The sequence below is a fragment of the Amphiura filiformis genome, chromosome 17 (assembly GCF_039555335.1).
Source record: "Amphiura filiformis chromosome 17, Afil_fr2py, whole genome shotgun sequence".
NCBI lineage: Eukaryota > Metazoa > Echinodermata > Ophiuroidea > Amphilepidida > Amphiuridae > Amphiura > Amphiura filiformis.
Window position 1 is genome coordinate 56,082,131 of NC_092644.1, and position 14,404 is coordinate 56,096,534.

Sequence of the window (14,404 nt, forward strand, 5' to 3'; positions counted from 1 at the left end):
ATGAGATATTCCCAGTCAGGTTACGAAGTTTAAGTGTTAGCTCCACTATCACATTCCAGAAGGAGTAAAAACACCAGTTCCGTTTTTGTTATTCGTGGGTATGATTATGAAAATGAAAGATTGAAAACTGAAAGACAAACATTTCAAATGAAGTACTTGGATCCCTGCGAGAATATTTTATTGGCCATTTTCTTTCTACAGGTGAATTTGGTCTCAGCCTTGGATATATATGAAGAAGATGAACCAGAACTATTGCTGTCGTATAATCGTAAGTACAATAAGATAATTGTGGAGATATAGGCTCATCGTGTTTTATAGGGATATTCAGAGTTCCGTCAATCCCAAACTACACTGCTCTCCACTAATTTCATTTTTGCACGTTCAGAATTTACTTGTCTAATAATGTAGCAACTAACCCATACAATGAATAAGCTTGACACTGTGTTTTTCATTTCAAGAGCTAGATAAATGTTAATTCTTTATACATATGCCCAAGGCATCAGGAATTCTATGCAAATCCAGTAGGAGACGCAATATCAAAGAAAAAATGGTTTAAGAGTAATTCGCTAGTTTATCAACCATTTTTAAGCACCTTCAGACAATTTTACAATTTCTCTTGGGTCTATCTCCGAAATCCCTTAAAACAGAGGTTTGTTAGTTATACTGACTGGCGGAAATAAGTAAATAATACTAATGTTGTGTCATTACTGTCTTAAAGTTTTAATGAGTTCGACGCCAGAATGTGTTTCGCAAGTTAACTCAGAAAACAAAGTGTGATACAAATAGCAAGCAAAAGAAACCAAATTTGCATAATGAATAGCCAAAACGAGTTAAATTGCACATTAAATTATTGAAATGTAGTATTTACTCAAGGAAATCCAGAGACAAATCCTGTCTGTATATCAAAATCGGGTTTGTTTTTTTAAAAGGCAATTTAGTATACAATCTTTATTGTAACAACAAAGTGCTTGACTCTAAAAATCTAGGTCAAAATGTAAACACTAACCTTAAAGATAAGCAAACAAATTATTATTGTGTATTTGTTGCTTTCCAAATTTTAACGATGCTATTACTTGGACAAATAGAGCCTTTTTGTGTATACAATCTCTTTCGTATCAGGGGACTATAACTATAACACTGATACGCACATCATTACTGCGCAGTTCACTGCTTTGATAAGCGCATGTTCGCAAAGCAATGTGCACATCTCGGCCTGACGTTAAATGATGACATCTCAGGTCTACAGCACTCTGGGTCTAGGGGATTTACCGAAAAAGCCAATTTACTAGACAACCAAACATAATAACATACTAGACAACCAAACATAATAACATAAACTATCACCTAACATTTTTCTTCTTTTTCTCCTTAAAAAGATGTGTCCCAGTTTCGCAATCTTATGGGCGAGTCAACATCAGATTTTGACATCCACTGGAATTCTGCCCCGAAAGCAATCGGTAAGTGTGGATTAGGCCAACATCTAAAAGAATGTGGTAGATAATTATTTTGTTTTTGTTTTTGTTCTTATTTGATGGATCCTGAGCCAAATCTGGTTCACTGTGTATAATGCCAAAGATGCTCAGTCCAATATTGACGCTCTCTATCAAACAGTTAATGAGGGTATAGACATTTTTTCCAGTCACATCTGTCAAGTTACATGTGAATTAACCAAAGGCAGAAAGCGTTTGGCAGGGGTGACAAATCCACATGGACTGATCTCAAAAACCGAGATATCAACGCGATCAGGAAATCAAAAGCTGCCCATAATATCAACAAGGTTAGGAAACTGAACCACGTCGGTGGCACAAGAAGATCACGTACCTGGCAAACATGAAAAAGACCGAAACAATTATTCATGTGCTTATGTTGCTGCTTCAGTGCTTCTGATAGTGTTGTTAATGGCATCAATCATGATCAACCTTAGCCAATTTTTCTAATTCACAGCAGCCGATGAAGTTAAATGATCTCCAAATATATCTACCTAATCCTGCCCTGCCGCCTATGGTTCAAACATGGCAGATATACCATGATCTTAGTACGTTATCCGCTTCCAAAGCTGGGGTCCTAATTATATCCCAGCAACGGACTTGATACTCCTACACTGTTATCTCTCAGTGGCACGTTTCCATTTGAAATTAATTGAAGTTTAAGGTTCAAACTATTAAACTGTATCTTTAATATTCATAAAAGGAATAACTATTATAGGATATTGCTAGCTATAAATTTATACGTCACTTTATGAAACGGAAAATTTGGAAAAATCACTCTACGCCATTATACGACGATGTAATCAATACATCCTTTACGCAAAGCTTGTTTCTACCCATCTCCGTCTGCAATCAACAAACTCCTTCCGGTTTCTCTGACCCCGTGTCTTGCGAGAGTCGATGAAAGAAAAGTGTGCAAATGGATTCTGGATGATATTCATCCCTATGTTGATCATTTCCCATTTGGAAGCCAAAAGGGATTGTCCGCCACCCTTATTGATGTCTTTGTCATTTAATGTCGAGGAAGCGAGAATTCAAGAAATGTTGGTCATTGTGCTAACAGATTGTTGAAGGCCTTTGATTGGATTGACCATAAGATCACAGTTTAAAGTTGGTCAACTTGGTATTCCTCCTTCACTTGTGCAGTAGGTGGTGCCGGACTTCCTTTTTGGGAGGAGTACAAAAATACTTACTCGATCTGGGTGGGTGGAATTACATAGTGGTATACCTCAGGGCACTATTATTGTATTGTCGTCTTTCGTTATTAGTTTGAATGTAAATCACCGTGTATTTCACCATTGCGGCTGCTATTTGAGTGTTTTTAATACATACCTGAAATATGTCTGAAATGAACCCCTTTCGTAATTCCGTTAGATGCAGCCCGTCGCCCATTTCATATTAATTATGTTCGCGAAAACTTCCACAGTAGAGACTCGCTTTTGATGTGGGTAAAATTTAGAAGAGCCGCGCAGGGCTACGGTCAAATGGCTAGCCCTGCCCCTTGAGTTATCAAAAATAATGTGTAGAACAAATTTCCTCATCCCTTATTTTCTCATTTAGTGTTAATTTCATCATTATTTACGGTATTATCACTGTTATCAGTGCGCGGATACTTAAATCAACGTGCAGCGCAGTTGATATAAAATCCACATAATTATTGTGAGGTAATAAATACATATGCTATAATGTTCTTTCCATTCCAGTTTGTGCCTTTCCATATATTTTGGCCTTCACACCAGACTCGCTTGAGATTCGACTCGTAGTCAATGGCAACCTGGTACATACAATGAGCTTACCTAAACTCAACCTTGTTTGCTCAAAAGTAAGTTTTTTAAACAACTTAATATCAGTCCTTGGTGTCTGTGATGACGTCGCCACTTCTGTAGGTTGCCGTCTTGAAATGATATGGTCGTAAATTCTGTCCAATTTGTAACCCCCTTGTCCTTATTCAGAACGGAAGTGTTATCAAAATCTGTGGTCATACACCAAATTGCTCATTAATGAATGGTTGCAATTTTTTCTCAAAACTTTGCAAGATTGTCGAGTTTGGGTTAATGGAGTTCCAATATATAATAGCCACGCAGGGAAAGAAATCAAGGTGAATGCGTAACTTTACTGACGGGCTGTCGATATTTAGAGACACTCCGTCACCTATTTTACCCCTTAATTTCCCTCATTTTTATGGCCTCAATCGGGGGCTAGTTTATAGTTTAAGCTCGATCGCTATTGTTTTTGAGCAATATTGTTTCTTTGTAGCCCTGTGCGGCAACCTTGATCATTATTGTTCTAGAGTAATATTGTTTTTAACGGCTGATACCTCCCCAGCATTCCCCATAACTCATTACCAAACTTGTCAAATTACAAATATGCACTAAATGTAATATACATGAGAGAGGAAGAGAGGATACTTTTGCACGATTCAAACATGAGATGCTGAACAGAATCCAGTGTATTTTTGCATGTTTTGCTACTCAAATTGAGTGGATCGACAGCCTTTTATTGTGTTTTTTAATTCAATTTCATAATAACAACTGGAGCTGATGATCAAGATCAAATGTTTTTTGGAAACCATATTGGTATTATAAAAAACTGTATTTCTAGATCGCGAGTGATTAGTTATTAATAGAGATCGCAATTGATTTGTGATAACAGTGTACTTGACAAATCGCTAATATTTCATTTGTAACAATGTGGTTTTTTTTTCAGTGCGATATGTTTTTCACAACAACTGACGTAGAAATGCTTCAACCTAGCCCGAAAGATCCGAACCGTACATTTGGTCACAGCCCGTTACCTAGTCCAACAAACCCAAACGCTGGTAAGACGCATTTATTTGAAATAATAACAATCATTCATAATGTACAATCTTTTAAAATGAAATTGGGTTTTTAGTTTTAGTTTACACATGTTCCAACTTACACCTATTATTTAAACAGCCAAAGTGTAACATGTACTTACTATTTACGGGGCTCTACTGAATAAAGCCCGTCAACAAATTACAATTTTTATGCGCTTATCCGTAGTTAACTATTTCCATAGTTCTCGGTGTTTTATTTTGCCGGATATGTGCGATCTTATAATATCAAACTGGGATAATGTTTTTTAAACCTGATTTTTTGGCATTGCATACTTGTAATGTTTACACATGTCCCAACTTATACCTAAATGGGATAACAAAATATATAATTTGATAGAAAGCGTACACAAAATACACAAACGTTCTTTTGAAACTATTTTTTTATCAACATTGTATCCTTTCTTTTTCAGCGGCACCTTTAACCGGATCTCCTGTGCGTATCTGGAAGATTCCACTCATCAGTCTGGTTGGTCAAATGACAGAGAGACAAGTTCAAGGTTCAGGGAATCGACCACGTAGTTTTATTTCACCCCTTGTCAACATTGCAGAGAGTCCTCTCACCGGGATGTTACAGAGAAGTGACTCCCCTCTAGGTGTTATGTATGGATTAGAATCAGGCACCGTGCTTGACGAGTCACGGGATTCCAATGCACAGACAATAGGATTACACCCACATTCGGATAACACATTCCAGTGGATCAGTAAATCTCCCATCATTCCACGTCCGTCTGCAGAGTACTCCGACTCGGGATACTCAGAAAGTGATTTTTCTTTTGAGTCAGTCGATGGATCAATACCTCATTCTAGTAATTTACCGTTAAGACCCGGATCGGAATCAGCTGAGACCAGGCGTAAAATGTTTGGGTGCTTACGATCGCCAAGGTTACAACGTCGTACCTTTTCGTCACATGCAGAAAACGAAGCCCGTGCTGAGCTTTTCGAACACCATACCTCGGCCAACCGATTTGGACGACCCATATCACCAAGGCCGAGGTACGGATCCAATCATTCCGATTCCGTCTTTTATCCCGGAACACGAACAGACAGTCGATCTAGTAGTGTACAATCAGAGCATGCAGATTCAAAGTTCGATTTATTCAACATATCACAATCTCGCTCTGTAAGTAGCTCATCATCCAGCCAATCAGAAGCCGACATGAGAGCCGAACTGCTGGGGAAACTTTTGCGCTCTTCTCCAAGACTGGGTCACGTGGTATCAGCTCCTGCGTTAGATTTTCATAACAGAAGTGATTCCAGCGGGTCAGTGTTTGAACCAATTCACCTGCCGCCAGAGTCACCCTCACCAACACACATGCACAATATCACCCGCGTGCCATTCCAACTCTCATCATCTGTTGATGATGATGAAATTGATTTAAAGTAGATAAAGAGATTGCTAGATAATTTTATATATATTGGTGGTTAATTTGAAACAGGAAATTGAAATACTGCTCTTCATCATTAACCCCATTATTTTCATACTTAAATACAACCCATTACCATTATTAAGACATTGTAGTTGAAATCGGGTTGTTGACTTTTAATTTAGTTAATCTTTAGTGTATCCATTTTTTGTTAAAGGTGTCTCGATAAATTGTACAAAACAATGACACCAACAACATTGACGGAAAGTCACAATGTTTCAACGATTGCTCAAATGTAATGTTGAAGAAGATTTTGTTTTAATATAATTCTTGTATATTTCAAAAGATTGCATTTCTTACTATTACTACTACTTCTGCTACTACTGCGTCTACTACTACACACTTCACGGCTGGAATATATCAATACAATCATCGAGTTTTGATGTTTGAAAATACCCTATCCTTAATGCACTATATCGTTATTTAAAACATGACATGCAAAATGAATTGGATAAATTATTTTTACACTTCATAGATCAAATAATTGCCGGAATGTATTATGTAAATTTACGAATGACGAATGTTAAGGGCGTTTTGTATGAATACGAGAATGAAGAATTTTATATGGAAAAAGCTCTAGAGTACATGTACAGTATGTTAATGTGTACTTGACAAAAAGATAAAAACCCACCAAGGTCAATATGATGTATTGGCCATTGCCCTTTTTGGTCTTCTATTATTATATAGTACAATATATTCCCTAAATCTGAATCTGAAATTGAAGCATCTTTCAGCTTTGTCCAATAAAAACCTGCAAATTAACATTTGGCCTTGATGGTCACTTAATTCCTCAGCCATAGATCACAATGTACGCACCACAGAGGAGTAAGATAGACAGAGCGCGTACCACCAGTCAAAGTCCCCGTGTATTGTATGCTACCAGTTCTCGCATATTCATGAGGGCCGATTGTTCGATCGTGCTGTGTCTAACAATCACGCCAGCGCTGCGTGCCTTCGCGTATACGCGATAGAGCGTTGCGTGCTTTCGCGATTACGCAACAGACCATGAAAATACGCGGTAATTGCGTAGCAGTCTCGCCTGTCGCATTTCATGGAACAATCGGCCCTCATTATCGGATGAGGCGGAGACTTTGACTGATGGTACGCGCTCTGTCTATCTTACTCCTCTGTGGTACGCACACTTAATGTTTTTGAGATTCATAGGACAAAGGCAAAAAATGGATGTGGATTACTTTTTAGTGAAATACCGTATTTAACTTTTATCGCCTTTCAGTGATAATAGGAAATACACATTGGAATCCGGCAAATACGGTGGAAAGTGAGCCTACATTGACTATTTAGCCTATACACAAATTCTGGTAAATTGGTAAATCATTTTGGCAAGTACTTAGTAATGTATATGGAATATAAGTCTGGTGCTCTGTGAGGAGCAATGTAAGGTGCACATAACTTTTGACACTTTTAAGTATATTATAATGTTAATTATTACATAATGTATGTATATATAAATATATATAAATGAAATTTCACAAGGTGCTATATGAAGCATACACACATGTCTGTCTGTTATTATGTGATGATAATAATTTTTATATTTTACTCAATATTTAAAACATGTTTTATTTTATTATTTATATCAATATTATATTGCATCGACAGTAACGGGTAATGGTAAAGTACATACAAAATATTATCAAGAATGATTTAGTTCTTAATACATTTCTTTGATCAATGTTATCACTTAGAAGCACCCAGTCCAATTCACAAATTTTCACAATGTCCAATTTTGTTTTTGTATGTAAAACCTCTGAGATATATTTTAAGTTGTTCATTGTTTCTTGGAATTTGCTGCTGGTCGGCTAGTATTGGTTTGTTTGGATTTTTTCAATTCATTCCATTCACAATATATTGTAAATCTGTTAATCCACCGCTTTAGGTTTGATAGTAAAACGAGGTTAAGAGATTTTATGAACTTGGGTGGTTAGTGTGTAACGATTCTGATCCCACAGTTTTCTGAATTCATAATGTACGATTACCATCAATGTTTTATTCTGTTGTTCTTTAACCAAAATGCTGAAATAATATTAGTGATAACTGCCTGGAGAGGATTTCTGTATATCTTACGGAATCGGATATTAACGTTTGCACAGTATTTTTGTGGGAGCTGAGAGTATACCAGATATATCGAATTGCAGTCTGAATACGAGGAATGTCATTCTGATATTGAATAATTTTGATTGACAAATTAATAAAATTGGATTTTTTTTTAAATTTTGATATTTAACAGTCCTCGAAGTAAATTTTATAAATTTTATGATACGTACTGAAAGTGTATGTAGTTGGGATGTTTTTCACTAAATGACATTTCTTGAGTTAAGGCTTTCTGGTTCTCAACCCTCGACATGTCTATTTGCAAGCTTAAGCGGTTTCGATATAAGAAGCAAAAACGTGTATAACAATGCCCCATTGGAGAGTATACAATGGTCAAAATATTATCACGAGATGAAAGATAGATTGTTGGATTTCACCAGCCATAACGGCGAATGGAATAGAACAATACATCTTTCACCGAGTGATTATTTGACCATTACGCGAAGACATTTGTTTTATATCACTCATAATAAATTCTATGTTTTGCTTTGCTTTGACATACTTCACGTTTTGATAAGGTCCCCCCCCCCCATAATTAATCGGCGGCGAGTCTAAGAGTCAACGAACGGCCTGGCAGAGGCGCACTACTACCGCGCAGCACTGTGATAATATATAAATATTAACTGTCTATGAGTGTGATGGTCGAAATATAATCACGAGGTGAAAATGGATTGTTCCATTCCACAAGCCGGAGCGGCGAGTGGAATGGAACAATACGTCTTTCACCGAGTGATTATATTTCGACCATTACACGAATGTAAGACAATTAATATTTGTTTTATAACACTCGTACATAAATTATATTACTAAAATACTATTTAAAAGGGCATTTCGTGATCGAAAGCATCATCCCCCCACTTTTCTCAAAAAAAGTTGAGATTTTTATATATCACTGGAAACCTCTGTCTACATATAAATGTTTATGTACAAAATATTTCTTGCAGATTAATTCATTTAGCAAAGATATCGTGAAATTTGAAATTCTGGTATACCAGAACGAAATTACAACACATTGTCTATGGAGCAGTATAATACACATAATTATGCATAACTCACAAACGCAAAATCAGAATCAACTGAAATTTTGGGAATAAGCTTTTTTTGTGGATATTTTCTGAAAAATGTCATAAAAAGAGGATGCTAGGATCACGAAATACTCCTTTAAGGTCGGAAATAAATTTTTTCATCAACATAAGAAAATGTTTTGTCGTGATATACTTCACATTTTGGGGTCCACCCCATAACTAAATCGGCGAGTCTAAGAGTCAGCGCACGGCTTGGCGCAGGCGCACTATACGGCGCAGCACGATGATGGTAAAAACTATCACACGGAGAGGCTGATGGTAAAAATGATAAATGGCAATCAACCAATGAACTGTCTAGAAGTTATGTATGAGTGATATAATAAAAAAATATCACACGGAGAGGCTGATGGTAAAAATGGTAAATGGCAATCAACCAATGAACTGTCTAGAATCTATGTATGAGTGAAATTATAATGCATAATTTCGATTGTGGTTACCACAATACCCCACGTTTGTTCGCCCCATCTAGAGCCTAAACGAAATATATTTCAGGCATTAAATACCAAAGTTTCATTTTGATTACCAAAAATGGTGGATGAGGCTGTTGATTGGATCACGCCCCTTAAACTTATGGTCTTTGTAACGGCCACATATAATTAATAAATATTAATTTACTTTACTTACATGTATTGTAAGTAGGCGGTCGTACGAACAAGTGGCCAATGAGAACACGTGTTTCAGTCAAGGTTGGGGTTATTCGCAGCCCATTTAATAAAACGTTTTTATAAAGTGCATTGAGTATGAGAAGACAGTTATCCCAAACATTAACAACTGTGTGCACCTTGAATGATAATGGATTGACTTGTTATTTGTTTTACAAAAGTGAGAATCCTTGCACATTACCAATCATAAATATGATTGCAGGTCCCTCCCGGATTTGTAGGTCTATTCATTTGACCAAAGGTTTCAAAAAGATTTACTCATTGTGTGCTATATTATTTTCTGTATTGTATTATTTCTTACCAAATACATACACCATTTAGGTGTTTTGTTTGGTTTATTGTTTGGGCTATATACGGTTAAATATATTTGATATTATTTTTGCTTCAAAATACACAGTTTTTGATATCATTGTATAATGCTTAACACATGTTATTCCATTGTTCACTTATGTATAAATTGTATACTCATAAATAGTGTAAATGTAAAAGAGTTGTCCAATTTTGAGGAAATAATATTTAATATTATTGTAATTAATCCATACATAATATGTTTTCTGCAGGATTGTGTAAAAACTACACTGCTGGTGCAGTGTATAAAATATATTTGAGTGTTGTAAACAATTTCTAGCTGTGTATATAAATGATAATCCCTGATCAGAAACCAATGGGACATTCACACGGCACTTCTTGATCCAGATTGACCTGAGAGGCATGCTCACCCAGTTCATTAATTCATTGTACGCCTATGTATGATATATGCATATAAAGGTACCTTATTTATTTCTTATTTATTTATTTTACCACTGAAGCAACAATATAAATAAATACATGAAAAACAAAGTCACGTGGTGGTGGTGGGAGGCCAAACAGAGCAAAGGTCGTAAAATGTTGGCCACCCTGCGACCTTGGAATGGGTGCAAGAAGCTACTCCACAATTGAAGGTAAAGGTTTGAGCTATATATTATATATTTAAGAAATAAAAGGTAATGCAGCATCATTTAGCATGCTACAACCCCCCCCCCCCTCCCCCCAATAATGTGTCCAAAGCAGTAAAACGTATTATGGATAAGGCGCAGCCGAACCCATTATTTCATTTGTCACTGGAGAGGACACATTATTTGTGTGTAAAGGATAAGACAGGATTAGGAATTTCTATTCCATTACCACAAAAATAGAGTTATTTAAACAGAAAATATTACTTTGTTTGCCCAAATATTTTAAGGGCGTATCGCGAAAATATTGTGTTCCCGCGACCCATGGGTCGTGAAGGTAATAGAATATACAATAGAGGTTATTGAACTATGCCCGCATATGGCCAAAAAGAATGATAGTTAGGAGACTACGCATGTGCATGTTCCAATAATTTTAAAAAACCATGCTGGTAATGCGGCGTAGAAGAAAAAAATACCGCTTAACTCGTCCCCCCATTTTTTCCCATTTGCCCCTCAAAATCCATAATTTAACAATTGCTCACCAAAAGACCCCTTCTCGAAAATTTTACAGTGTTCCAATACAATTTCCCACCGAAAGGGCTGTTTTTCAACAGTCTCAATTAAGGGCTGGGGTATGAACGTTTGGACAGTATTTATTTTGGGACATTAGAGCACATCGGACATATCGAATTGCATTCTGAATACGAAGAATGTCATTCTGATATCAAATAATTTTGATTTTTTGAAATTTGCAATTTAATACACATTTTATGGCAAATCATTAAAATTGATATTTTGATATTTAACAGTACTTGAAGTAAACTTTATAAATCTGATGATTTATACTTAAAGTGTATGTAGGTGGGATGAAATGCCGACGATCAATTGAAAATTTTGACCTTTCGTATTGAAGATATGGATTTTTTTCCCAAAACACCAAAAAAAATTAGGTCTTTTGGGAAAAAAATCCATATCTTCAATATGAAAGGTCAAAATTTTCAATTGATCGTCGGCATTTTATCCCACCTACATACACTTTGAGAATATATCATTAGATTTATATAATTTACTTCGAGGACTGTTATATATCAAAAATTTGAAAAATATCAAATTTTAATAATTTGTCATAAAATTTGTATTATATTATGATTTAAAAAAATGAAAATTATTTGATATCAGAAAGACATGCTTCATATTCAGAATGCAATTCGATAGGTCTGAGGTGCTCTCATGTCCCACAAAAAATACTGTCGAAATGCAATAAACGCTCATTTTGGATCCCTTAAGGCAGGCCACATAACTCTCTTTGTCGTTAAGGTGACAAGGCAATTGTATGGAGAGGCTATGAGAAGGTGTAGAGGAATGTAGCTCATTATCTTTTCTTTGTTAGCCTCTAAATTTTAATAGCAAGCTGAATCATCATGCTCACTAAACGTGATAAACTTGACCAATCTCCAATCGAAGGTATCAGGTGTTTAGTTAGTTCCGATCAACCATATTAAGAAGTGCCGTGAAGACAATCCCAAAATCCCTTATATTCGAGGGCTCAGTGCAACAAAGGCTCGTCTACACTGATTAGTGATGTTATTCATGAGCATGATTGCAGGTTCTGTACTGAGCCCTCGATGTATATTTGAAGACCGAATTAAAAAGACTAGTTTGCGTCTGACGTCCTGTCAACCAAAAATGCCGTACTGCGCAGGTTAGCAACCAATCACACCGCGCCGTTGCCCTGACGTCAGACGCAAACTAGTCTCGGTGTTCAATTATAATGATTTTCTTTTAAGACGATGCCTTACGTTTCCTTTAAAAATGATATCGTCTCTTTTCTATATATGTATTGTTATGTGTATGTCATACAAGAACCTGCTTCACTCATACTAGAGTATCGATCTTGTATTCGATAGCAGGCATTTCATTTCAATACATTTCTCGTCATAAATTGTATGGTTTTTTTCATATTTTTCTATCTATAATGTTAATGCCTTTGCAATCAATTGATAAAGCCATTCTTGCGATAAGGTGTTGAATTGAAGATCATTTGTTTATATTTACAATGTGTTTTACTGAGAATAAATCTTGAGATTCTTCTTTATGTGATGGTTTCATGTAAGCAAATGATCATAGAAAATAATTGTTATGAAGGATTTTTGAATTTTCTTAATGATGTGACGCAAGACTGGTTTTATCATAGCTCTCAAATTCTTTGATTTTGTGATTTGTTTATTTATAAAAATCTTTTAGATCCTATTTACATGATTTACATGAAAATTATACAAATACATATACACCAGGCCGGGCAGTTGATAATATAATAGTCTAACTTGAAATACTACTCTCATAGCATTGTAAGTCTTGTCCTTTTATTTCGACGTCCATTTTTAGTATTCAATTCCAAATAAGTGTTTGCTATTTTAAATCGTCTACTTTTAGTATTCAATTCCATATAAGTGTTTGTTATTTTTACTTTTTATTTCAATTTATTCAATTTGAATTAGATATATTCAATTGCTGCTTGCAAATTCAAATTGAGAATATGCTAGGACCGGTTTCAGTTGTGAAGTATTAAGTTAACAAATTTGCCTATATTCTTTTTAAAAACACTTTTTTGTATTTTGTCTTTAATAGTCAGCAAAACATTTTTATAATACAAGATAAACAAATAATTATTGTCACCTTGTCAAATAAAAAAAAACACGGATATAAACTTATGCTATTACAATACTAATAGGTTGCGATTTAAGTTAAAAGGACATTTCGTGATCCACATCATCATCCCAAAGTGTTTATGTACAGAAAATTTCTTCCCGATTAGTTCGATTAGCAAAATAGGTCGTGACATTTGGATTACGTTCTGGTACACCAGAACGAAATTAAAGCGCATTGTCTATGGAGCAGTGTAATTCACATAATCAACCTTTATAACCAACTCGCAAACGCAAAATCAGAATCAACTGAAATTTTGAGAATAACCTTTTTCGTGGCTATCTACTGACAAATGTCATAAAAATAGGATGCCAGGATCACGAAATACTCCTTTTAGTTGAGACAGTAAGTTCTATTATATTTTCGTTGGTAGACGCGGTGCTCATACGCATGACGTTAATTGGAAGTCCAGTACAAGCGCCTTGCACAAAGACCAAAATACCGTATTACATGTTTGAGCGAGAGTGATGCTCGTCAACAAGTATAACATTACCCACAATACACCAGTATGACGTTAATTTGCTCGTTCTGCCATCACAGTTGTCAGGCAGAATGTTTGCCAAAGATCAAACGTAGTTTTGTCAATAATTGTGTGCAATATTTAGGCATATTTTGGGCGCTGAGCTAAAAAGAAAGTAATAATAAATATAAAAGAATTTTGCATTTTGGTTGTAAGGCCACCTTCTGGTTTACGTATTTCATGCGCCAAAGACTTAACTTAATGGTTATATTAGCATTATTTAAAGTGTTATCACCATTGTATAAACTTATGTCCAGCGAGGAATTGTGTAAATCTGACATTGACTTTGTCGGTATCAAATACCGCGTTTAATTTTATATTTACTCCATTTTATGAACAATAAAGCTTAATTCAATAGATTTCAACCGTTGGCATTGAGTAAATGCTTTTACCAATGAGCAGGGTTTTTTTCGATCCGAGAAACAATTATCCTTCTCATCGGTAAATCATTGATAATCGCTATAGCATTTCAAGGCGACTTTTATGTATTGATATTATTAAAATTATAATTCATATTTACACTGTTCTGTATAATGTTTGTTACATGTTTAAATTTTAAGTGTGACTATCAAATATTGTATTGGGTCAGCATAATCAATCGCAATTTTGTACTCGAAAA

The 14,404-nt window shown here is 35.4% G+C and overlaps 1 protein-coding gene across 1 annotated transcript in view; it reads left to right on the forward strand.

The window, feature by feature from the left end:
• LOC140138019 (GTPase-activating Rap/Ran-GAP domain-like protein 3) overlaps positions 1–6,578 on the forward strand; it is a 238,967-nt gene extending 232,389 nt beyond the window's left edge. The window contains 5 exon segments of the mRNA XM_072159850.1: positions 202–268; positions 1,377–1,457; positions 3,191–3,309; positions 4,194–4,305; positions 4,755–6,578. Coding sequence (XP_072015951.1) covers positions 202–268; positions 1,377–1,457; positions 3,191–3,309; positions 4,194–4,305; positions 4,755–5,728 — 1,353 coding nt within the window. The 3' untranslated portion in view covers positions 5,729–6,578.
• The last annotated feature ends 7,826 nt before the right edge of the window (positions 6,579–14,404 follow it).